At 44.4% G+C, this 25,518-nt stretch overlaps 1 protein-coding gene and 1 long non-coding RNA gene across 3 annotated transcripts in view; one reads left to right on the forward strand and one right to left on the reverse strand.

Moving 5' to 3' along the window:
• The window catches only part of LOC148143203 (uncharacterized), a 29,961-nt gene extending 5,043 nt beyond the window's left edge, over positions 1 to 24,918 (forward strand). The window contains exons 2-3 of one of the 2 annotated variants that reach the window (XR_015751135.1): positions 3,563 to 3,940; positions 24,573 to 24,918. This is a non-coding gene — a long non-coding RNA (uncharacterized LOC148143203). Of the gene's footprint in view, positions 1 to 3,562; positions 3,941 to 12,436; positions 13,191 to 24,572 lie in introns of those variants that run through there. The other variant, XR_015751134.1, reaches the window with a different exon arrangement.
• LOC148143204 (uncharacterized) lies at positions 14,397 to 15,986 on the reverse strand. The gene has a single exon (XM_087974068.1). The coding sequence runs from the start codon at positions 15,677 to 15,679 to the stop codon at positions 14,990 to 14,992; it is 690 nt and encodes a 229-aa protein (XP_087830194.1). The 5' UTR covers positions 15,680 to 15,986; the 3' UTR covers positions 14,397 to 14,989.
• Positions 24,919 to 25,518: the final 600 nt, after the last annotated feature.

Consider the following 25,518-nt stretch of genomic DNA (forward strand, 5'->3'; position numbering starts at 1 on the left):
TCCCTGACATATGCTTCCTTCTTTTTCTTAATCAAACCCTCAATTTCTTTAGTCATCCAGCATTCTCTGTACCTACCAGCCTTCCCTTTCACCCTGACAGGAGTATACTTTCACTGGATTCCCATTTTCCAGCCGTCCCTTTACCTGCGAACATCTGCCTCCAATGAGCTTTCGAAAGTTCTTGCCTAATACCGTCAAAATTGGCATTTCTCCAATTTAGAACTTCAACTTTTAGATCTGGTCTATCCTCTTCCATCACTATTTTAAAACAAATAGAATTATGGTTGGTGGCCCCAAAATGCTCCCCCACTGACACCTCAGTCACCTTCCCTGCCTTATTTCCCAAGAGTAGGTCAAGTTTTCCACCTCCTCTAGTAGGTACATCCACATACTGAATTAGAAAATTGTCTTATACACAATTAAGAAATTCCTCTCCATATAAACCTTTAACACTATGGCAGTCCCAGTCGATGTTTGGAAAGTTAAAATCCCCTACCATAACTACCCTATTATTCTTACAGATAGCTGAGATCTCCTTACAAGTTTGTTTCTCAATTTCCCTCTGACTATTGGGGGCTGTATAATACAATCCCAATAAGATGATCATCCCTTTCTTATTTCTCAGTTCCACCCAAATAACTTCCCTGGATGTATTTCCAGGAATATCCTCCCTCAGCACAGCTGTAATGCTATCCCTTATCAAAAATGCCACGCCCCTTCCTCTCTTGCCTCCCTTTCTATCCTTCCTGTAGCATTTGTATCCTGGAACATTAAGCTGCCAGTCCTGCCCATGCATGAGCCATGTTTCTGTAATTGCTATGATATCCCAGTCCCATGTTCCTAACCATGCCCTGAGTTCATCTGCCTTCCCTGTTCGGCCCCTTGCATTGAAATAAATGCAGTTTAATTTATTAGTCCGACCTTGTCCCTGCTTGCCCTGACTGTTGACCCACTTCTGTTCTCAGCTGTACCCGTCTCAGATCGATCTCTTTCCTCACTATCTCCTTGGGTCCCCCCCCCTCACCTTGCTAGTTTAAATCCTCCCAAGCAGTTCTCGCAAATTACCCTGCCAGTATATTAGTCCCCTTCCAATTTCGGTGCAATCCGTCCTTCTTGTACAGCTCACTTCTACCCCAAAAGAGATTCCAATGATCCAAAAATGTGAATCCTTCTCCCATACACCAGCTCCTCAGCCATGCATTAATCTGCTCTATCCTCCTATTCCTGCCCTCACTAGCTCGTAGCACTGGGAGTAATCCAGATATTACTACCCTTGAGGGCCTCCTTCTTAAATTTCTGCCTAACTCTCTCTAATCTCCCTTCAGAGTCTCAACCTTTTCCCTTCCAATGTCATTGGTTCCAATGTGGACAATGACCTCCTGCTGGCCCATCTCCCCTGTGAGAACATTCTGCACCCTCTCTGGGACAGCCTTGATCCTGGCACCAGGGAAACAACACACCATTCTGCTTTTTCTCCACTGGCCACAGAACGTCTGTCTGTACCTCTGACTACAGAATCCCCTAACACGATTGATCTCTCATTGCATTAGAGCCAGTCTCAATACCAGAAACTTGGCTGTTCATGCTACGTTCCCCTGAGAATCCATCACCTCCTACATTTTCCAAAACAGCATACCTGTTTGAAATGGATATATCCACAAAAGACTCCTGCCCTTGGTGCCGACCTCTCTCACCCTCCCTGGAGTGAACCCATCTATGTGACTGTATCTGAGACTTTCCCCCCTTCCTATAACTGCCATCCATCACATACTGTTGCTGTTGCAAATTCCTCATTGCTTCTATCTGTCTGTCCAACCGATCCACTCAATCTGATAAGATTAGCATCCAACAGCATTTATGGCAGATATAATCCGCAGTAACCCTTGAACTCTCTTTAAACTCCCACATTTGACAAGAAGTACATATCACTGCAAAGGCCATTTTTGCTCCTTCACAATCTACAGACCCAGAAAACAATACCGTTTTATTCCTCTACAAACACTGCTCCAGGTTAAATTAATAGCTATGGCTTATATTTTATGTTTAATCAAAAGACTTGTCTCCAAAAACACATAATCAAGAAAGAATCCACTATACTCACTACTGCAGCTTTTCTCTTGAGACAGACTTAAAACAACAATTAACTTATCTAATTCTGTGCTGTGAACTTCGCCCAACAGTTCCTCCAAGATTAGTTGTGAATTTCACTGTTTGTTAATTTTCCCAGATGCACTCCGATGTCCAGCGATACACGAATTCAAACAGTCATTGAAGAAACATTTAGACAGATACATGGATGGGAGGGGTATGGAGGGATATGGCCTAAATGCAGGGAATGGGACTAAATTAATTGTGAAAACGAGGCATCATAGGAACTGTTTCCATGCTATAGACGTCTATGACTCAATTTCAAGACAGAGGGTTAGAATCGTAGAATCCCTACAATGGGGAAGCAGGCCATTCGGTCCACCAAGTTGCCACTGACCCTCCAAAGAACATCCCACTCAGATCTACCCCAACCCTGCATTTTCCATGGCTAATCCCCTGAGCTTGCTTATCCCTGGACACTGGTAATTTAGCATAGCCAATCCACCTAACCTACACATCCCTGAACACTATGGGTACATCTGCATGGCCAATTCACCCTAACCTGCACCTCTTTGACTGTGGGAGGAAACCGATGCCGACACTGGGGTAATGTTCACACCCCACATGAACATTGCCCAAGGCTGGAATTGAACCTGGTCCCTGGTGCTGTGAGGCAGCAGTGTTAACCACTGAGCCATTGTGCTGTCCCATGGTTATTATGATACTAAAGGTTTTAATTTGATATTTTAAGTTAAGAACAACACCTGTGCCCCCTGTAACCCTGCAAGTTTATTTTTGTTTCAAATACCCATTCAGTTTTGAAATCATTGATCCTTTGACTGGTGGGGAGAGTTTCAAAGAGATTTACCAGATGTTGTTGGGGATGGAGGGTTTGAGCTATGTGGATAGGATGGATCGGTTGGGACTCTTCTCACTGGAGCTTCAGACATTGAAGGTGACCTGGTAGAGGTTTATAAAATCTTGAGGGGTATAGATAAAGTGAATGAGGTGTATTTTCCATAGGCTGGGGGATTTCAAGACTATGGGGCACATTTTTAAGGTGAGAGGAGACAGAAGTGGCAAAGGTCTTTTACACAGTGGTTCATGTGTGGAATGAACTGCCAGAGGGAGTGGTGGTGCTGCTACAATTATAACATTTAAAAGGAGAGGTGTGGGGGGGGATATTGGGTCAGCAGCAGGCAAGTGGGACGAGTTTAGTTTGGGATTATGTTCAGCATGGACTAGTTGAACCGAAGGGTCTGTTTCCATGCCTTACAACTCGAGGAGTCATTCAGGTTACGATGGTCTGACTATCCAGATAACGCATGTGCTCACATCCCTATTAGTCTCTGATCAAATGTTACGGTATATAAGATAACAGAATGTAAAGGAAGATCTTTTGGTTTTGGGAATGTGTAAACCAGAATTGTCTGTTCTAAATCTCTGCACTGACTTTCATAATCTCTTTATACAGGTTACAAGAAGGGAAGGATCTACAGAGAGAAGTCTGAAAGCAAAAGTCATTTCAGGTCTGAAACATACACTCAACTCGCCATGATCTGAAGATCACAAGTCTCTGGACCTCAAATGTGAAACATTTATCTATTCTGTTGGCTTCAAAGGTTTTTAAACATCAGTGCGATTGGAAATGCATGGAGTGTGAGAACACGCACAGATGTGTGTGAAAGTGTTCGACTGACCATCAGAGGAAGTATTCCCAGGAACACTACCTGAGTGAGAGTCTTCCTGTGTACTTGGCTGTGGAAGGAGCTTGAACCAGTTTGACAGATCGAATCCTCACTGCACAATTGTTACGGACCAGACCGGATCCCCGGACAAATACTTTAAGAAGGTAGCCGTGACCCTCATTTTTTCTCATTTTAAAGCCATATGTGAAATGTGACTGCTGGCCGTTAAGCAAAACATGATTTGCTTAAAGGCTGTCATTAAAATACAGCTAAAGAGAGGAATTTAGGATAATTCTGCAGACTGGAAACTTAATAGACACAGAGTAACTGTTACTAACTAACTATTCCGATACAGTAACATCCCTTTAAACACACCCTTTTTGGCAAAAAGGCGAATTCCAACACACATTTTCACATCGTGTTCTCCAGAAGGAACAAACCAACGAGCAAATTCAGAGAGAGTAGCAGCCAAGAGACACTCACTGAAGCTTCCAACTCCTCCTGCTTAAGGCAAAAATCTAAAATAAAAGTAGGAAATGTGGTCGAGGATGCTGGACACACCCAAGCTGCTCCCATTGGTCTGTTCTGAATGTTGTGGTTGTGCTAGCCTCCGCCACTTCCTCTAATGGCACGTTCTGTGTGCGCACCACCCTCTGGGTTGGGGGTGGAGGTTGCCCATTGGGTCCTGTTTGTGTCTTTTCTCTCTCATCTTGGACCTATGCCCCATGGTTCTGGACTCCCCCATTCTTGGGGGTGGGGGGGGGGGGGGAATCCTTAACTATTCACCATACCCACACCCCTCATGATTTTGTAAACCTCTATAAGGTCACCCCTCTTCTTGTAAATCTCATTAATGCAAAGCCAAAGATTCATCAATGTCCAACTGACAGATGTCCAGCTCCCAAAATAGTCTCTCATATTAATTTCCATCAGAAAGTGGTGATGCCAAGACAATGTCTTGCTCCCTCTGAGGTAAGGACTTGGCCACTTCATCCGGCCGATAGTTGTATGAATCGTAGAAGAATCATGGAATCTCTACAGTGCAGAATCAGGCCCTCAGCCCAACAATCCATACTGAGCCTCTGAAGAGTAACCCACCCACACCCATTCTTCTACCCTATTGCTCGACATTTACCCCTGACTAATGCACCGCACCGACACATCCCTGAACACTGTGGGACAATTAAGCATGATCAATTCACCCTAACCAGCACATCTTTGGATTGTGGGAGGGAATGAAGCAACCAGAGGAAACCCACACAGACAGTTGCCCCGAGGGAGGAATCGAACTCTGACTCAGCCAGCAATTAAGACCCTGGCAATTTCCACTTACTTCCAGCCTCTTGTCTCAAAAGTGACTGGAATTGAAAGATTCCATCTGAAGTTTTATTTCTCTTCAGTTCCGACCTTCACTGTCGGTCAACGAATCTCTGTTTCCTTTGTCACAATTCTGACAACCTTACAGAGGGGAGGGAGCAACTGGAGATTTATTTTCAGAGTCTAGATTTATTTTCAGAGCAACTCCAATTCACGCTGTGTCAGTCGGTTTCCCTTCGTATGATCAACCTTACCCATGTCGTCTTTTCCCCAGAGATGGGGAATTGAAGATAAGAGGGGATGGATTTGAGATGTGAGGGGAAAGACTTAGGAAGGACCTGAGGGGAAACGTCTTCATGTAGAGGGTGGTGCAACAGTTCTGGTCGCCACATTACCAAAAGGATATGGGCGCTTTGGACAGAGTTCAGAGAAGGTTTATGAGGATGTTGCCTGGTGTGGAAGGTGCTAGGTATGAAGAGAGGTTAGGTTTGTTTTCATTAGAAAAAAAGGAGATTGAGGGGGGACCTGATTGAGGTTTACAAAATCATGAAATGTATAGACAGGGTGGATAGAGATAAGCTTTTTCCCAGAGTGAAGCCCTTCACCCTGGGAAAGGTCATGCTTTCAAGGTTAGAGGTGGAAAGTTTAAAGGGGATACATGCGGCAAGTACTTTACACAGAGGGTGATGGGCACCTGGAACACATTGCCAGCAGAGGTAGTAAAGGTAGGCATGGTAGATTCATTTAAGATGCATCTAGGCAGATGCATGAGTAGGTGGGGAGCAGAGGGATACAGATGCTTAGGAAGTGGGTAACAGGTTTACACAGTAGGTTTGATCGGCTCAGGCTTGGAGGGCTGAAGGGCCTGTTCCTGGGCTGTAAATTTTCTTTGTTCTTTGTATGTGGCGTTGGCTGCCAGAGAAAGTGGTTGAGACAGATACAATAACAACGTTTAAAAGGCATCTGGATGGGTTTTTGGATCATAGAATTATAGCATCTCTACAGTGTGGCAACAGTCCCTTTGGCCCAAAACATTCACACTGGCCTTCTGAAGAGTATCTCACCCAGACCCATTCCCCTATTACTCTCCATCTTCCTCTATAAGAGTACCCTTCAGTTTCCAGAGAAAAAAATCCCAGTCTATCCAACCTCTCCCTATAACTCAATTTTTCCAGACTCGGTAGCATCCTAGTAAATCTGTTCTGCACCCTTTCTAGTTTAATAATTTCCTTTCAATAGTAGGGTGACTAGAACTGAAGGCAGTATTCTGAAAGTGGTCTCACGAAAATCTTATAAAGCTGCAACAAAATGTCCCAACTCAATAAATACTGAGAAACTGGACATTGGTAATCAGAAACAAAAACAGAAGTTGCTGGAAAAGCTCAGCAGATCTGGCAGCATCTGTGGAGAGAAATCAGAGTGAACATTTTGGGATCAGTTTTGAAGGGCACCAGACCCAAAACGTAAACTCTGATTTCTTTCCATGGGATGCTCCAATGCTCAGTGCTCTGACCAATGAAAGCAAGCGTGCTGAAAGTCATCTTCACCGCCCTGTCTACCTCTGAGTCCACGTTCAAGGAACTATGCACCTGCACCCTCTAGCTCACTTACAATTGACATGTATGTCCTGCCCTGGTTTGACCCACCAAAATGCATTGATCTAAATTAAACTCCATCTGCCAATCTTCAGTCCATGGCCCACTTAGAGTCATAGAGTAAGACAGCATGGAAACAGGCCCTTTGGCCTAAACTGGTCCATGGTGCCCACCCAGCTAGTTCCAATTAGAGTCAGAGAGATATACAGTACAGAAGTGATCCTTCAGTCTAACTCATCCATACTTAGCAGATATCCTAACCTAATCTAGTCCCATTTGCCAGCACTTAGCCCATATCTCTATAAGCACTTCCTTTATTCATATACCCATCCAGATGTCTTTTAAATGCTGCAGTTGTACCAGCCTCTACCACTTCCTATGGCAGCTCATTCCAAACACGCACCACCCTCTGCTTGAAAAAGTTGCTCCTTGGGTCCCTTCCCCTTTCACCCTATACCTATGCCATATAGTTCTGACTTTCCCACCGCAGGGAAAAGACCTTGTATATTTACCCTGTCCATGCTCCTCATGATTTTATCAACCTCTAAAGTCACCCCTCAGCCTCCGATGCTCCAGGGAAAACAGCCCTCTGATTTTGGTGCAGCATCTTGTATAGTTTCAGCTGACCTCAATGTATTTCCAATGAAGTTAATCATTTCACTGAATGATAAAGAGATGGACAGGGTTGTGGTCTGGCCCCGGACCTTTGTGACGTTTCCCAGACTCTGATCTCCCTCCTTGAGGCTTTTTCACACTGGATCCTGTATTCATGTAACATTTACCTGCTGCATCGTGGCAACCGCCAATTCATTGGATACTTGCCCATCGCTTCAGGAACCTTTTAAATTCCTCATTAAAGACGATCCAAATGCATATTGATCTTTGATCAGTTCCATCAAATTTATGGTTACACCTACTGTTAGAATTCTTTAGCTAATAAGTTGTTGCTTCCCATGTTTACCAGTCACCTCTATCTTTATCCTTGGGTGTCTTATGATGTATTCATTCACCTCACATTCCAATGTCTGCTAATTTCTGTATCAATGATTCGTTCCTCTCCGTATGATATGGGGCTGCTTTCACTATCTGAAACTGGTTGGAATCTTTTCTTCTAATGCTTTAATGATTTTTTTGTTGTGCAGGTAGATCTGTAACTACTAAAGGACCTATATCTATAAATATTTGAAGGATCTTCGCGTCATAGAGATGTACAGCACAGAAACAGACCCTTTGGTCCAACCTGTCCATGCCGACCAGATATCCCAACCCAATATAGTCCCACCTGCCAGCACCCGGCCCATATCCCTCCAAACCCTTCCTATTCATATACCCATCCAAATGCCTCGTAAATGTTGCAATTGTACCAGCCTCCACCACGTCCTCTGGCAGCTCATTCCATACACGTACCACCCTCTGCGTGAAAAGGTTGTCCCTTAGGTCTCTTTAATATCTTCCCCTCTCACCCTAAACCTATGCCCTCTAGTTCTGGACTCCCCAACCTCAGGGAAAAGACTTTGTCTGTTTATCCTATCCATGCCCCTCATAATTTTGTAAACCTCTATAAGGTCACCCCTCAGCCTCCGACGCTCCAGGGAAAGCAGCCCCAGCCTGTTCAGCCTCGTCCGATAGCTCAAATCCTCCAACCCTGGCAACATCCTTGTAAATCTTTTCTGAACCCTTTCAAGTTTCACAACATCTTTCTGATAGGAAGGAGACCAGAATTGCACGCGATATTCCAACAGTGGCCTAACCAATGTCCTGTACAGCCGCAACACGACCTCGCAACTCCTGTACTCAATACTCTGACCAATATAGGAAAGCATACCAAATGCCTTCTTCACTATCCTACCTACCTGTGACTCCACTTTCAAGGAGCTATGAACCTGCACTCCAAGGTTTCTTTGTTCAGCAACCTAATCTAAATATTAGAACAGATTGATTAAATAATTAAAGAGTCGACAGAGTTATTATCGTTTTACTTGTCAGAACTATCTTAAGCAAACATTTTTCCCAAGATGTCTAACTCCTGTCAACTATGTTCCGCTGCATTAACCACGGCTAGTTGTCTGTGTCCTGCTCAGTTATGGGCAGTCAGAACAGGAAAAGACCTTGGCTATTCACCCTATCTGTGCCCCTCATCATTTTATAAACTTCTGGAATTGTCTGAAGACAAGTATCTATGATGCTGGAGATCACTGGAGGAGGCCAAGATGGATCATCCATTTGGTACTTCTGGCTGAAGATTGCTGTGAGTGCTTCAGCCTGATTTTTTTGTGCTGATGTGCTGGGCTCTTCCATCACTGAGGATGGGGATATTGGTGGAGCCACCTCCTCCAATGAGTTTGTTAATTGTCCACCACCATTCACTACTGGATAGGGTAGGACTGCAGAGCTTCGATCTGATCCATTGGTTGCATTATTATTATTCACAATTTATAATAATGATTTGGAGTTGGGGATAATGGGTCACAGGTCAAAGTTTGCAGAGGACTGTGAAACTTTGCAGAGGAACATAGATATTTTGAGTGAGTGGGCAAAGGTCTGCAGATGGAAAACAATGTTAATAAATGTGAAGTCATCCATTTTCATGGGAATAGCAGTAAAAAGGACTATGACTTAATGGTGAGAAGTTGCAGCATGCTGCTGTGCAGAGGGACCTGGGTGTCCTTGGACACGAATCAGAGGGTTGGTCTGCAGGTGCAACGAGTAATTAAGACGGCAAATGGAATTTTGTCCATCATTACTAAAGGGATTGAGTTTAAAAGGCGGGAGTTATGTTGGCCGTTCCAACAATCAAGTTTACGCCATTCCCTCCGAAGAACGTTTCTCACAGATCCCCCTCCCACCCTATCCAGTCGTTTCTGCTGGTGGGTGAGACCTGGACTAAGGGTATTGGCCTCAATATGAGGGGGAGTAGAATTCGGACAGAGATGAGGAGGAACTGTTTTTCCGGGAGAGTACTGAATCTTTGGAATTCTCTGCCCAAGGAAGCAGTAGAGGCAGCTTCATTAAGTATATTCAAGACACAACTGGATGGGTTTTTACATAATAGGGGAATTAAGGGTAGTCAGGATCATGCAGATAGGAGGAGCTGAGACAATGAATCGATCAGCCATGATTTTAATGAACGGCAGAGCAGGTTCAATGGGCCAAATGGCCTGCTCCTGCTTCTATTACTATGAAACTATAACCCTACATTTTCCATGGCTAACCCATCTAATCTGCACATCCCTGGACACAATGGGCAATTTAGCATAGCCAATCTAAATTGAGGCTTGTGAGCATTGTAGTGATGTGAATAATGAACATCAGAGAATGATAGAAGGAGACAAGGAGGATAAATGTATCAGCACTCAAAATTGGATTCTAAAAATCACAAAACTTGAAACTAAAGAGTGTGTCTGAATGTGTGCTGCATTGTCACAAAACTGAATGAATTGACTGCACACGTTGAAGAGAATAATTATGATCGGAGACTCTTTACAGCGATGCGGCTTCAGGATGACAAGGATTAGATCCTGAATATTGAGGGGGTGCCATTCAAGTCAAATGGGAAGCTAGGTAAAGGTAGAGAGTTGGCACTGCTCATCAAAGCACTGATAACATGGTAGTGTGGTGTCAGCTTGGATTTCAGGTCCTGATTTCTCGTCCTCTGTTGATCTCCCTGTTCCCACAGAGGAAGATGTCAGCTGTTCTCAGCTCTGCTGAAGCTCTGACCTTCACCCCCACCCCCACCCCCCAGCCCTAACACCTTCTGGAACAATAAAACATTCAGTCGATCAAGGCCCATTCCACAATCTCCCAGCCTTAGGTCGCTTTTAAATCTTTGCCCTCTCACCCTAAACCAATGCCCTCTGGTTTCAGACTCCCCCACCCTGGGGCATAGATGTTACCTATTTCCCCTATCCGTGCCACTCATGATTTGATAAATCTCGACAAGTTCACCCTCTGCTTCTGACGGCCCAAGGGCAACATCCCCATCCTATTCAGTCTCATTTTATACCACAAACCCTCCAACCCTGGCGACATCCTTATCAATCTATTGGAGTTTCACGATATCTTCCTATCCTATAGGAGGGAGACCAGAATCAAATGCAACATTCCAAAGGTGGCCTAACCAATGTCCTGTACAGCTGCAACTTGACCTTCCAACTCCTATACCCAATGCACTCAGTGGGTCAAATGGCCTCTTTCTGCACTGCAGGTGTTTTATGATTTTAATTGATATAATATGTAGATTTATATTAAATATAAATTGCTTCATATGGCGTAAGTCTGATATTCACTGTTGTACAAGCTGCATGGCTATGATCTTTTACCTAATATAGTAATGGAATTACATGCTGTATTTCTTGTCATCAATTTTATTTAATAGGTGAGCAGGAAGTCATTCAGCAACTTTACTGGCTTTATTTTATCAAGCAGCGGAGTTTAATTTAGATAAATGTGAGTTGCTGCATTTTGGGAAAGCAAATCTTAGCAGGACTTATGCACTTAATGGTAAAGTCCCAGAGAGTGTTGCTGAACAAAGACACCTTGGAGTGCAGGTTCATAGCTCCTTGACAGTGGAGTCACAGATAGATAGGATAGTGAAGACGGCGTTTGGTATGCTTTCCTTTATTGGTCAGAGTACAGGAGTTGGGAGGTCATGTTGCTGCTATACAGGACATTGGTTAGGCCACTGTTGAAACATTGCGTGCAGTTCTGGTCTCTTTCCTATCGGAAAGGTGTCGTGAAACTTGAAAGGATTCAGAAAAGATTTACAAGGATGTTGCCAGGGTTGGAGGATTTGAGCTATAGGAAGAGGTTGAATAAGCTGGGGCTGTTTTCCCTGGAGCATCGGAGGCTGAGGGGTGACATTATAGAGGTTTATAAAATCATGAGGGGCACGGATAGGATGAACAGACAAAGTCTTTTCCCTGGGGTCGGGGAGTCCAGAACTAGAGGGCATAGGTTTAGGGTGAGAGGGGAAATATGTAAAAGGAACCTAAGAGGCAACTTTTTCACTCCGGTACATGTATGGAATGAGCTGCCAGAGGAAGTGGTGGGGGCTGGTACAATTGCAACATTTAAAAGGCATCTGGATGGGTATATGAATAGGAAGGGTTTGGAGGGATATGGGCCGGGAGCTGGCAAGTGGGACTAGATTGGGTTGGGATATCTGGTCGGCGTGGACAGGTTGGACTGAAGGGTCTGTTTCTGTGCTGTAACCTGTATGACTCTATGATGTTTCATTTTCATATCCTTATTCAGTTTCATTTCCAAGTCATTGTAACCAAATGAAGTTTTCCTCAATACACACTTAAGGCTATCTGGCTGCCTGATGTGTCCTGGATAATATGTGATCAGCAGGCATCTGGTAATCTACAGGAGTTGTCATTTTTTTTAGATTACTTAGTGTGGAAACAGGCCCTTCAGCCCAACAAGTCCACACCGACCCACCAAAGCGCAACCCACCCAGGTCTATTCTCCTACATTTACCCCTACACCTAACACTACAGGCAATTTAGCATGGCCAATTCACCTAACCTGCACATTTTTGGACTGTGGGAGGAAACCGGAGCACCTGGAGGAAACCCACACAGACATGGGGAGAATGTCCAAACTCCACACAGTCAGTCGCCTAAGGCGGGAATTGAACCCGGGTCTCTGGCGCTGTGAGGTACCAGTGCTAACCACCATGCCGCCCACATTATATTTATTTCACTGTACTGACAGTGATCACTTATTTTGTGAATTTCGTTGCAGGAAGACATGAGGAAAGAACCAAATGTTACATCAACCTCTGATGGAGCCACTTGATTTATTGGGAAAGGAAATCAAGGAAATCGTACCAAACATCATCATCACTATCCTATCTACCTGCAACTCTGAAGGAATCATGAATCTGTACTCCAAAGTCTCTTTGTTCAGCAACACTCCCTAGGACCTTACCATTAAGTGTATAAGTCCTGATCTGATTGGTTTTTCAAAAATGCAGCACTTCGCATTCATCTGAATTAAACTCCATCTGCCACTCCACAGCCCATTGGCCCATCTCATCAAGATCCTGTTTTAATCAGAAGTAAACTTCTTCGCTGTCCACTATACCTCCAATTTTGGTGTCCTCTGCAAACTTACTCCACCTATGTTCATAGCCAAATCACTTATATAAATGATGAATGGACCCAGCACCGATCCTCGTGGCACACACTGGTCATAGGCCTCCTGTCTGAAAAGCACCCCTCCACCACTGTCTTCTACCTTTGAGCTAGAACTGAAAAAAATAATTCTGAGGTCAAAATGCCTTCCCTCGTCGTGGTTCTGTTCGCCGAGCTGGGAATTTGTGTTGCAGCCGTTTCGTCCCCTGTCTACGTGACATCCTCAGTGCTTGGGAGCCTCCTGTGAAGTGCTTTTGTGATCTTTCCTCCGGCATTTATAGTGGTTTGTATTTTCCGCTTCCGGTTGTCAGTTCCAGCTGTCCGCTGCAGTGGACAGATACAAATCACTATAAATGCCGGAGGAAACATCATAGAAGCGCTTCACAGGAGGCTATCAAGCACTGAGGATGTCACCTGGATAGGGGACGAAACGTCTGCAACACAACTTCCCAGCTCGGCGAACAGAACCACAACAACGAGCACCCGAGCTACAAATCTTCTCCCAAACTTTGAATGCCTCTCCTCTTCTTCTCCTGCTCACAGTACGCTGGCTGTAGCCAGCCAGCTGAGAGTCAGTCCTCAACGGAGGAGATTCCAATCTCCTGGTATTTTTTTTTTACTGAGGTAACTAAATCTCTTGGTTAAACTTTTTTTAAAATCCGCTCACATTTTTTTCCCCAGCACCCATGTGTATGTGGAGGTGTGAGATAGCAGATACATTCAATTTTGCTCAAAGCACACAATCTGCAGGCAGTCAATCCATTTTTTATTTGGAAGTAGAACCAGTCTGACTCAACATTAGGAGACAGGCAGGCTCTAACCTCACACCTTAAATACATTCTCTGAGCTGAAATGTCACCTTCAAATTACATCGAGAACGTTCCTTATAAGTAGCTCTGGGATTTACATATTAATGAACTGAAACCTGCAACCCATTCTAAAAGATGAAAGACTTGACAGCAATCTAGATTTGTTCAATTCAGTTGTATGACACAGAATTTGTGCCAAAAAATTACAATGTCTTGTGATCCTGCTCCACAGCTACCTGATGAAGGAGCAGCACTTCGAAAGCTCGTCCTTCCAAATAATACCAGGTTATGTTCCAATACGTTTGTCTGATTTTTACCTTTGTTTCTCGTGAACACAGCCCACACTTTCTGCTGCAGGCAGTAACCTTTACAATGCTGATGAAATGATGCAGTACCTGCAGAGATGAAAAACTTAACAGTTTTAATTTTAATTCTGTCTTATGATCCTGCTCCACAGCTACCCGATGAAGGAGCGGTGCTCCAAAAGCCAGTACTCCCAAATAAACCTGTTGAACTATAACCTGGTGTTGTGAGACTTTTAATCTTTGTTTCTAGTGAATACAGCCCACATCTCCCACTGCTGCCAGTAACCCTTACAATGCTGATGAAACAATGAACCCGAACTCCTGAAAAATTTATAATTTCTCACAATTCTGCCACTCGTTCACTTCTGATCCAGGACATTGGAAACTTAGTGCTGGAGGTTGAAAGAAATGAGTAGCTTTAAAACAAAAACTTGTTGAATCTCTCAGCTTTCAATGAGAGTCTGAGTCTGACGGTGAATTCTGGTAACCTTTATTGCAACCCTGCTTCATTACAGTTTCAATTTTTCCCAGAAAAAAGGTGCACGAAAAGTAGCGTTTTTTAAAAAAACAGTTCAAGGTCAAAGCGCACACACTCCCCATCCCCCACTTTCTTTACTATTGGTCAGCACCAAATTATCCCTGTGTAACTGGATCCTCGGAACAGCCTTCACCTGGAGGAAGTATTGCCTCACTCAGCAGTTTCAGCCTACACTCTGTATACAAGTTAGTTTCTCCAGCTCATTTGCAGGAGGGAGGTGCAATCATGAGTCAACCACACTGCTGTGGGTGTGGAGTCACGGGTAGGCCAGACCGGGTAAAGGATGCAACTGGGATGACAGTGAATTCTTTCCTGCAAAGGTCGCTTCATTCTCTAAAAAAGGACTTGAGTGAATAAGATGGGAGTTTTCTTCCCCTGAAAATGGTTTCATCATTTGATTCTGAACTCCAGATTTCAATTGCGCCATCTACCATGGTGGGATTCAAACCTGGGAGACCCCAGAACTGGGTTGATTGTCTAGTCGAAAATGGTACTTATCCGTCACTCCTTCAATTTCTCTGTGATGGCACGTGAACTCGTTGATGTCTCTGGAGGTAGGAGGAGCAGGTGAAGCCCTTCCTGCACTTGGAGCAGGTGAATGGCCTCTCCCCAGTGTGGATCCGCTGGTGGGTCAGCAGGTGGGAAGAATTGGTAAATCCCTTCCCACACTCAGGGCAGGTGAATGGCCTCTCCCCTGTGTGGACCCGCTTATGCTGCCGCAAATTGCTCAAATGATTGAATCCTTTCCCACACACAGAGCAGGTGAATGGTCTTTCCCCTGTGTGTATCCGCTGGTGGTTCAGCAGGCTGGAAGAATCAATGAATCCTTTCCCACACTCTCGGCAGGTGAACGGCCTCTCCCCCGTGTGGAGCCGTTCATGCTTCCTCAAGTTGCTCACACGACGGAAAGCCTTCCCGCACTCTGAGCAACCGAACAGCCTCTCCCCAGTGTGGACCCGCTGGTGGGTCAGCAGTGCAGATGAATGCGTGAACCCCTTCCCGCACACCAAGCACGTGAACGGCTTCTCTCCCGTGTGGACCCACTGGTGCGCCCGCAGGTTGGAAGAATTTGCGAATCCCTTTCCACACACTGAGCAGATGAACGGCTTCTCCCCGGTGTGAACGCGTCTGTGAATTTCCAGCACTGAGGGGGAAGGGAATCCTTTCCCACAGTCCCCACATTTCCACGGTTTCCCCATGGGGAGAGTGTTCCTTGTGTCACTCTGGGTTTGAAATTACAAACAGAACGGGTACACAGTCTGTCCCGACCGTGAGGGGTGTGATTTTGATTCCCCCAAGCTGAGGAAATGGTTTGAAGCACTTTTTCACAGTCAGCACACTGAATCTCCCTCACTCCCTCACTTAGTATTCTTCCTGCCACACTCGTGTCCAAAACCTCTCAAGCAGACCAAAGCAAACATTTCCTCTCAACTTGAATGGCTGCTGATATTCAAGTCCCAATGAATCAATGAGCTCTGCCAGAAGTTGATGTATCAATTGCTTTCAAATTTCTTTCCCCATGTCTTCCTGCAAAAATAAACTCACAAAATAAGTGATCACGGTCAGTACAGTTAAGTAAAGATACATTGATGGCAATTCCTGTAGATTGCCAGGTCCCTGCTGATCACATTATCCAGGTCACAGAAACCTGAAAACCCTCATGCAGCCAGATAGCCTTAAGTGTGTATGGAGGAAAACTTCATTTAGGGGACAATGACCTAGAACAAGCTGCCTACAAAGGTGCTGGATCAAGATATGAAAATAAACTGTCAAGACTGCTTGCAGAAAGAAAGCCAGGAAAGTTGCTGAATGAGTAAGGTGGGGGATAGGTCCCAGGGAAATAGTGAGGAAAGAGATTAACCCGAGATTCGTACAGTTGGGAAAGGGAGTGAATCAAACAGTCAGGGCAGGAAGGAATAATGCAGAGAACAACGTAGGACTGAAGTTATACTGCATTTACATCAAAGCAAGAGACCTAACAGGGAAGGCAGATGAAATCAGGGTTCATGGTCAAAAACATGGGACTGGGACATCATAGCAATTACAGAAATGTGGCCCAGAGATAGACAGCTCAATGTTCCAGGATACAAATGCCATAGGAAAGATACAGGGGGGACAAGAGAGGTGGGGAGTGGTGTTTTGATAAGGGATAGTATTACAGCTGTACTTAGGGAGGATATTCCTGGGAATACATCCAGGGGAATTATTTGGGTGGAATTGAGAAATAAGAAAGGGATGATCACCTTATTGGGATTGTAATATAAACCTCTAATAATCAGCAAGAAATTGAGATACAAATTTGTAAGGAGATTTCAGTTATCTGTAAGAATAATAGGATGGTTATGGTAGGGAATTTTAACTTTCCAAACATTGACTAGGACTGCCAGCGTTCAGGGTTTAGATCAAGAGGAATTTGTTAAGCGTGGACAAGACAATTTTCTGAGGCAGTATGTGAATGTTCCTACTAGAGAAGTTGCAAAACCTGACCTACTTTTAGGAAATAAGGCAGGGAAGGTGACTGAGGTGTCAGTGCTGGACCACTTTGGGAAAGGGACAGACCGGATCTAAAAGTTGAAGTTCTAAATTGGAGGAAGGCTAATTTTGATGGTATTAGGCAAAAACTTTCAAACATTGATTGGGAGGCAGATGTTCACGGGTAAAGGGATGGCTGAAAAATGGGAAGCCTTCAGATATGAGATAATAAGAGTCCAGAGACAGTATGTTCCTGTTAGGGTGAAAGAAAAGGCTGGTAGGTGCAGGGAATGCTGGATGACTAGAGAAATTGAGGAGCTGGCTAACAACAAGAAGGAAGCATATGACAAGTATGGACAGAACAAATCGAATGAATCCTTAGAAGAGTATAAAGGTGGTAGGAGTATGCTTAAGAGTGAAATCAGGAGGCAAAAAGGGACATGAGATAGTTTTGGCAAATAGGGTTAAGGAGAATTAGAAGGGTTTTTATAAATTAAGGACAAAAGGGTAATTGGGAGAGAATAGGGCCCCTCAAAGATCAACAAGGCAGCCGATGTGTGGAGCCGGAGTAGATGAGGGAAATACTAAATGAGTATTTTGCATCAGTGTTTACTGTGAAGGAGGACATGGAAGATATAGAATGTGGGGACATAGATGGTGACGTCTTGATGGTGACGTCTTGAAAAATGTCCACATTACAGAGGAGGTAGAGCTGGATGTCTTGAAACACATAAAAGTGGATAAATCCTCAGAAGCTAGGCAAGTGACTCTTGGGCCCCTTGCTGAGATATTTGTATCATCGATAGTCACAGGTGAGGTGTCGGAAGACTGGAGTGGCTAACGTGGTGCCACTATTTAAGAACGGTGGTAAGGAAAAGCCAGGGAACTATAGACCAGTGAGCCGGACATCAGTGATAGGCAAGTTGTTGGAGGGAATCCTGAGAAACAGGATTTACATGTATTTGGAAAGGCAAGGACTAATTAGGGATAGTCAGCATGGCTTTGTGCTTGGTAAATTAATCAGACAAAGTTCCTCATGGAAGACTCATTAGCAAGGTAAGATCTTATGAAATACAGGGAGAACTAGTCAACCGGATACTGAACTGGCTTGAAAGTAAAAGAAAGAGGATGGTGGTGGAGAGTTCCTTTTCAGTCTGGAGCCTGTGACCAGTGGTGCCACAACGATCGGTGCTGAATCCACGACTTTTTGTCATTTATATAAATGATTTGGATGTGAACATAGCAGGTATAGTTAATAAGTTTGCAGATGACACCAAAATTGGAGATTCAGTGGACAGCGAAGAAGGTTGCCTCTTATTAAAATAGGATCTTGGGCTGAGGAGTGGCAGATGGAGTTTAATTCAGATAAATGCGAGGTGCTGCATTTTGGAAATGCAAATCAGATCAGGACTTATTCAACCTCAATGTCATGGAGATGTACAGCATGGAAACAGACCCTTCGGTCCAACTTGCCCATGCTGACCAGATATCCAAAATTTATCTAGCTGCATTTACCAGCCCATCTCTCTCTTGACCTTTCCTATTCAAACACCCATCCAGAGGCCTTGTAAATGTTGTCATTGTACCAGCCTCCACCACTTCCTCTGACAGCTCATTCAATACATGCACCACCCTCCGCATGGAACTTTACATCATTCCACTCTCATTCTCAACCTCTGCCCTCTACTTCTGGACTCCCCTACGCCAGGAAAGAGACCTTGTCTATTTACCCTATCTATGCCTCTCATGAATTTACAGTAAGATCACCCCTCAGCCTCCAACACTCCAGGGAAAACAGCCCAATCTATTCAGCCGCTCCCTGTAGCTCAAACCCTCCAACCCTGGAAACTTCCTTGTAAAGCTTTTCTGAACCTTTCCATCCTTGCTACTCAAATACTAATTTTACACAGAGGGTGGTTCATGTGTGGAATGAACTTTCTGTGAAAGTGGTGGATGCCGGTAGAATTAAAAGACATTTGTTTCAGTACATGAATAGGAAAGGTTTAGAGGGATACAGTCCAAGAGCAGGCAGGAGAGACTGGTTTAATGTGGGATTATGGTTGGAATGGACTGGTTGGACTGAAGGTCTGTTTCCATGCTGTATGACTCTATGGCAGGCTTTCAGTTCTTGAAAGTGGAGTCACAGGTAGACAGGACAGTGAAGGTGGTGTTTGGTACACTTCACAGGACATTAGTTAGGCCACTTTTGTAGTATTGCATGCAATTCTGGTACCAGTGATCCCACCCTGACATGCCATGCACTAGAGATAATGACTAAAATTGACTGGGTCACAGAATAAAATCATAAAACCCCTGCAGTGCACAAAAAGGCTATTTGGTCCATTGAATGCATCGGGTATAGGAATTGGGAGGTCATGATGCAGCTGTACAGGACATTTGTTAGGCTACTTTTGGAATATTGCATTCGATTCTGGTCTCCCTGCTACAGGGTAGGAAGGATGTTGTGAAAGTTGGAAGGATGTTGTGAAACTTGAAAGGATGCAGGACAGATTGATAAGGATGTCGCCAAGGTTGGAGGGCTTGTGGTATAAAGAGAGGCTGTTTCCTTGGTGCATCAGAGGCCGAGGGATAACCTTGTCAATGTTTATAAAATCATGAGGGGCATGAATAGAATAAATAGGGAAGCATACTTCCCCAGGGTGGGGGTGTCCAAAACCAGAGGTCATAGGTTTAGGGTGGGAGGGGAAATATTTAAAAGTGACCTAAGGGTCAATGTTTTCACACAGAGGGTGGTGCGTTTATGCACTGAGCTGCCAGAGGAAGTGGTCAGTACAATTATATTTAAAAGGCATCCAGATGGGTATGTGAATAGGAAGGGTTTGGAGGGATAAAGGCCAAATGCTGGCAAATGGACCTAAATTTACATAGGATACCTTGTCTGCAAGGATGTGTTGGATCGCAGTCTATTTCCGTGCTGTATGTCTCGATGTCTATTTGATAACAGATGCTTTATTTCTGTTGATGCAAATATTTTTATCAATCATGCCTGGGTGGTAATACTTAGAGTCATAGAGATGTACAGCATGGAAACAGACCCTTCGGTCCAACCTGTCCATGCCGACTAGACATCCCAACACAATCTAGTCCCACCTGCCAGCACCTGGCATAGATGTAAGGGAGCGAGAATTCCTCAATTAGGGCACTATAAGAACCCTGGGAGACACCGATTTCTGGTTTACGACCTAACGAGCAAACATTAAGTACAAGCACCTATTTATTCTCAATTTTGTTTCATTTTTCTTGTTTTATTCCCTGCTACGATGATTCTCTCTGTCTGGATGGTTGACAGGCTGGGAGATTGTGAGTTGGGCCTTGATTGACTGAATGTTTTATTGTTCCAGAAGGTGTAAAAGGTGGGGGGGGGGGGGAGGAGTCAAGGCTTCCTGCAGAGCTGAGAACAGACTGACATTTTACTCTGTGGAAACAGGGAGATCAACAGACGGCAGAGAAATCAGGACCTGAAATCTGAGCTGACACCAGACTACCCTGTGATCAGTGCTTTGATTGGCAGTGCCTCTACCTTTACCTAGTTTCTCATTTGACTAGAATGCCACGTACCCCTTCAATATTCAGGATCCAATCCTTGGCACCCTGAAGCCATGTCTGTAAGGAGTCTCAGATCAGAATCATTCTGTTCGATGTGTGCAGTCTATTCATTCACTTTTGTTATGATGCAGCACACCTTCAGACACACAGTCTTCAGTTACAATTTTTGTGATCTATAGAATCCAGCTTTGATTGCTGGGACATTTACTCTCCTTGTCCCTTTCTATCATACTCTGATGTTCATTTTCACATCACAACATTGTTCACCTGCCTTGATTTGGACTGGCCATGCTAAATTGCCCAGGGATGTGCAGGTTAGCTGGGTTAGCCATGGGAAATGCAGGGTTATAGTTTCATAGTAATTGAAGCAGGAGTAGGCCATTCGGCCTGTCAAGCCTGCTGTGCCATTCATTAAGATCATAACTGATCTATCCATTGTCTCAGCTCCTCCTACCTGCATTATCCCAACTACCCTTAATTCCCCACCATGCAAATACTTACTCAACTGTGTCTTGAACATTCTTAGTGAAGCTGTCTCTACAGGTTCCATAGGCAGAGAATTTCATGGAGTCACTACTTTCCGGGAAAAGGAGTTCCTCCTCATCTGTGTCTTAAACCGATTCCCTCTAATCTCGAGGCCATGACCTCTAGTCCTAATCTCACCCACCAGCAGAAATTACTGGATTGGTTGGTGGTGGTGATGGTGGGGTGGGGGCGGGATGAGGGGGAAGCATTTCGGAGGGACCAACGTGGACTTGAGGGGCTGAACAGCCTACTTCCACACTGTAGGACTTCTATGATTTACCGCACTTATTTTTGCCTTGGATCACAGCTCCCAGAACCTCCCAGCTTCTGCAAATTAAAAGACAAGTCCCATTCTGCCCTCTCGTATGTCTATTATTTAACTGCTTTATCATTTCTAGTGAATATAGCCCACACCTCTCACTGCTGCCAGTAATGATTAGATTAGATTACTTACAATGTGGAAACAGGCCCTTCGGCCCAACAAGTCCACACCAACCCTCCAAAGAGCAATACAATGCTGATGAAACAATGCAATACCTGCAGTACTGAAATCCGTAAGGCTTCTAACGATACCAGTTACTGATTCACCGCTCCTTCTGATGCACAGCATTGGAAATACAATGTTGAAGGCTGAATGAAATGAGCAGTTTAACTCAAAAATCCACCTAACCCTTCACTAGGCTCCCCGCTCAGCCCACTTTACTTACTGCTGGTAAACCTTAAACCACTTCATCCCCACAGTGCAATGAATTCCCACTTTCCACCGAAATCCTAGACGTACCCATGTACTCAGTTGCTTTCTCACAATTGAAAGATTTCATTGTAACTTCTTCTGCTTCCAGTAAAGGCAAAACATCTTTGAAAGCTGCTCTCAAAGTTCAGTCTTCACAATCACACTTCTGCTTTCACGGAAGATGATTAGAGTCATACAGCACAGAAACTGAGCCCTCAGTCCAACTCATCCATGCCGGCCAGATATCCTAAATTAATCTAGTCCCATTTGCCAGCATTTGGCCCGTATCCCTCTAAACCCTTCTTATTCATGTACCCATCCAGATGCCTTTTAAATGTTGTAATTGTAGCAGCCTCCACCACTTCCTCTGGCAGCTCATTCCAAACATGCACTACCCTCTGTGTGAAAAAGTTGCCCCTCAGGTCCGTTTTAAATCTTTCCCCTCTCACATGAAACCTATGCCTTCCAGTTTTGGATTCGCCTGCCATGGGGAAAAGATTTTGGCTATTCACCCTATCCATACCCCTTATAAAATTCTGTAAGGTCACCCCTCAGCCTCCGATGCTGCAGAGAAATTATCCCTGGCCTATTCAGCATCTCCCTATAGCTCTAACCCTCCAGCTCTGCCAACATCCTTGTAAATTTTTCCTGAACTCTTTCAAGTTTCACAACATTGTTCCATAGGAGGGGGCCCAGAATTGCACACACTATTCCAAAAGTGGCCTAACCAATGTCCTGTGCGGCCATGACAATGACCTCCCACCTCCTATATTCAATGCTCTGACCAGTAAAGGAGAGCGTACCAAATGCTTTCTTCACTATCCTGTCTCCCTGCAATTCCACTTTCAAGGAACTAGAACCTGCAAGGTCTCTTTGTTTAGCAACATTCCCCATTAACTGTGTAAGTCCTGCCCTGATTTGCCTTACAAAATGCAACACCTCATTTATCTAAATTAAACTCATTCTACCACTCCTTGGCCCATCAGCCCATCCTATCAATTCTAATTTATATTGAACTTTCTTTCCTCTCTCAGCCCCGAAAAGCTGAAAAATCTCCATCCAACACACACTCCCTCCATTCTGACTTTGCTGAACGTAATTCCTGCTGTACCTCAACCTGAAGGGTCTGGTTCATGCTGATCAACAGGCCCACACTCGGGAGGGGGGGCAGGGGGTGGAATCTAGTTGAAACAGACAGAACACTGAAAGGCCTGGACAGAATGCACATGGGGAAAATGTTTCCATTGGTAGGAGAGACTAGCACCTGAGGGCACAGCATTAGAATAAAAGGAAAACCTTTTAGAACAAAGATAAAGAGAAATTGTTTCAGCCAGAGAGTGGTGAACATGTGGAAGTGACTGCTACAGAAGGCTGTGGATGCTAGTCACTGAGTATATTTAAGACGGAGGTAGATAGGTTCTTGAGTATCAAGGGGGAAATCGAGGGTTACGGGGAGGAAGTGGGAGAATGGGATTGAGAAACTTACCAGCCATGATTTAATGGCAGAGCAGCCCCAATGGGCTGAGACACCTAATTTATTCTCCTGTGTTTTATGGTCTCTTGCTTTTCTGGACACAGAGAAAGAATTGGGAGCAGGAACAGACTGTTTAGCCTGTCGAGCCTGCACCAACATAAGTGGATATGAAGATACCTACATCTAGGTGGATAGGCTGGAAATATTTCCACTGGAGCAGAGGAGGTTGAGAGGTGACCTTATCGAGGATTATAAAATCATGAGGGGTATAGATAAGGTGAATGGCGGATATCTTTTCCCTTGGTGGGGGTTCAAGATTAGGCAGCAAATTTGAAGGTGAGAGGAGAAAGATTTTAAAAAGGCATAACGGGCACTTATTTTTAAAAACACAAAGTGGTTTGTGTGTGAAATGCATGTCCAGACGAAGGGGTGGACACAGGTACAGTTAGAACATTTAAAAGACATTAGGATAAGTACATGAATGATGAAGTTGAATTCAGATAAATGCGAGGTGCTGCATTTTGGAAAAACAAATCAGTGCAGGACTTATACACTTTATGGTGAGGTCCTGGGGAATGTTGCTGAACAAAGAAACCTTGGAGTGCAGTTCATAGTTCCTTGAAGGTAAAGTCGCAGATAGATAGGATAGTGAAGGCAGTATTTGGTATGCTGTCCTTTATTGGTTAGAGCATTAAGTAAAGGAGTTGGGAGGTGATGTTGCATCTGTACAGGACATTGGTGAGGCCACATTTGAAATATTGCGTGCAACTCTGGTCTTCTTGCCATCAGAAGGATGTTGTGAAACTTGAAAGAGTTCAGAAAAGATTCACCGGGATGTTACCAGGTTTGAAAGATTTGAGCTCTTGGGTGAGGCTAAATAGGCTGAGGGTGTTTTCCTTGGAGTGTCAGAGGCTGAGGGGTGACCTTACAGAGGGGCATGGATAGGGCAAATAGACAATGTCTTCTCTGTGAGGTGGGGAGTCCAGAACTAAAAGTTTAGGGTGAGAGGGGAAAGACATAATAGGGACCGAAGGGGAGCTTTTTCACAGGAGAGTAGTGCGTGTATGGAATGACCAGCCAGAGGAAGTGGAGGAGGCTGGTATAATTACAGCATTTAAAAGGCGTCTGGATTGGTCTATAAATAGGAAGGGTTTAAAGGGATATGGATCAAGTGCTGGCAAATAGGACGAGATTATGATAATTGATCATCATGGACTAGTTGGACTGAAGGGTCTGTTTCTGTAACCAATCTATACTGGTCTTAAAACCATTTTTTTGCCTTCCCCCATAACCATCCACTTCTTTGTTGTTCAAAAATCAGATGAACTCAGCCTTGGACGTATTCAATGACGCCCTAACTGCAGGAAGGCATCCCCACCTCTCAGCTCAATTCCTCCTCCTAATACACCACTTGCCTTGCTTGCTGCATCTGTCTGACAACTGGCACTGACTGGTGTAGAATGACATCTACATCTGTACATCTACACATCATTTCTGATAAAAGGTTCCTGCATTTACCCTGTGTTTTTCAATTGAGACACAGAACTGAACTAACTTTCCCAGAATCTGTCCCCTCCCTGGATTCACTCCATTTCGCTTCAATGTCTGCAAGTCAACAGCTGAACCCCGGAATGGAAAATGGGGTGAGAAAAGAGAACACTGTACTCACAGATGTTGGACAGAGGAAGAAACTTGCAGTCTGGGCTGAAGCTCAATCTTAATTCAGAGAGAGAGAGAGAAACAGCACCAACCTCAGAAGCACATGGTCCTACTTCCGCAGCCAGTCTATAGGTTTGCTGTGATTGGCAGGAGGACCAGTCCCCATCCGGTTCTCCAGAGCGTCCCATTGGCACACCAAAACAAGATCGTGGGGCGTTTCCCCGTGTCGCATGACCAACACGCGAAGTTGCTGACACCGAGTAGCATGCGCAGTATGGAGACGCTGGTTATTACTGACAGATTTTCAAAGTTAAAAACCACACAATGCCAAGTTATAGTCCAACCGTTTATTTATTGATTTCCAATTTATTTGGAATCACTAGCTTTCGAAGCGCTGCTTCCTCATCGGGTGGTTGTGGAGCAGAATCATAATACACAGACTCTTTAGCAACAGGATTGCAGAGTCATGGAATGTAATATTAAACAAATTTAGCTTACCTCTATCATCTTTTAGAATGACCATGTTAGTTTCGATTCCTTCGTATGTAAATCCCAAAACTTTTTAAAAGTTATGTTCTCAAGATAGGTTTTAACAATAGGTGTCATCT

This window comes from Chiloscyllium plagiosum, unplaced genomic scaffold (assembly GCF_037043375.1).
Source record: "Chiloscyllium plagiosum isolate Xiang-an unplaced genomic scaffold, Cpla_swu_hap1 HiC_scaffold_27, whole genome shotgun sequence".
NCBI lineage: Eukaryota > Metazoa > Chordata > Chondrichthyes > Orectolobiformes > Hemiscylliidae > Chiloscyllium > Chiloscyllium plagiosum.

Bases quoted from the DNA above. Each gene is read 5' to 3' on its own strand.
- LOC148143204 (XM_087974068.1), bottom strand. From the start codon at position 15,679: ATGGGGAAACCGTGGAAATGTGGGGACTGTGGGAAAGGATTCCCTTCC.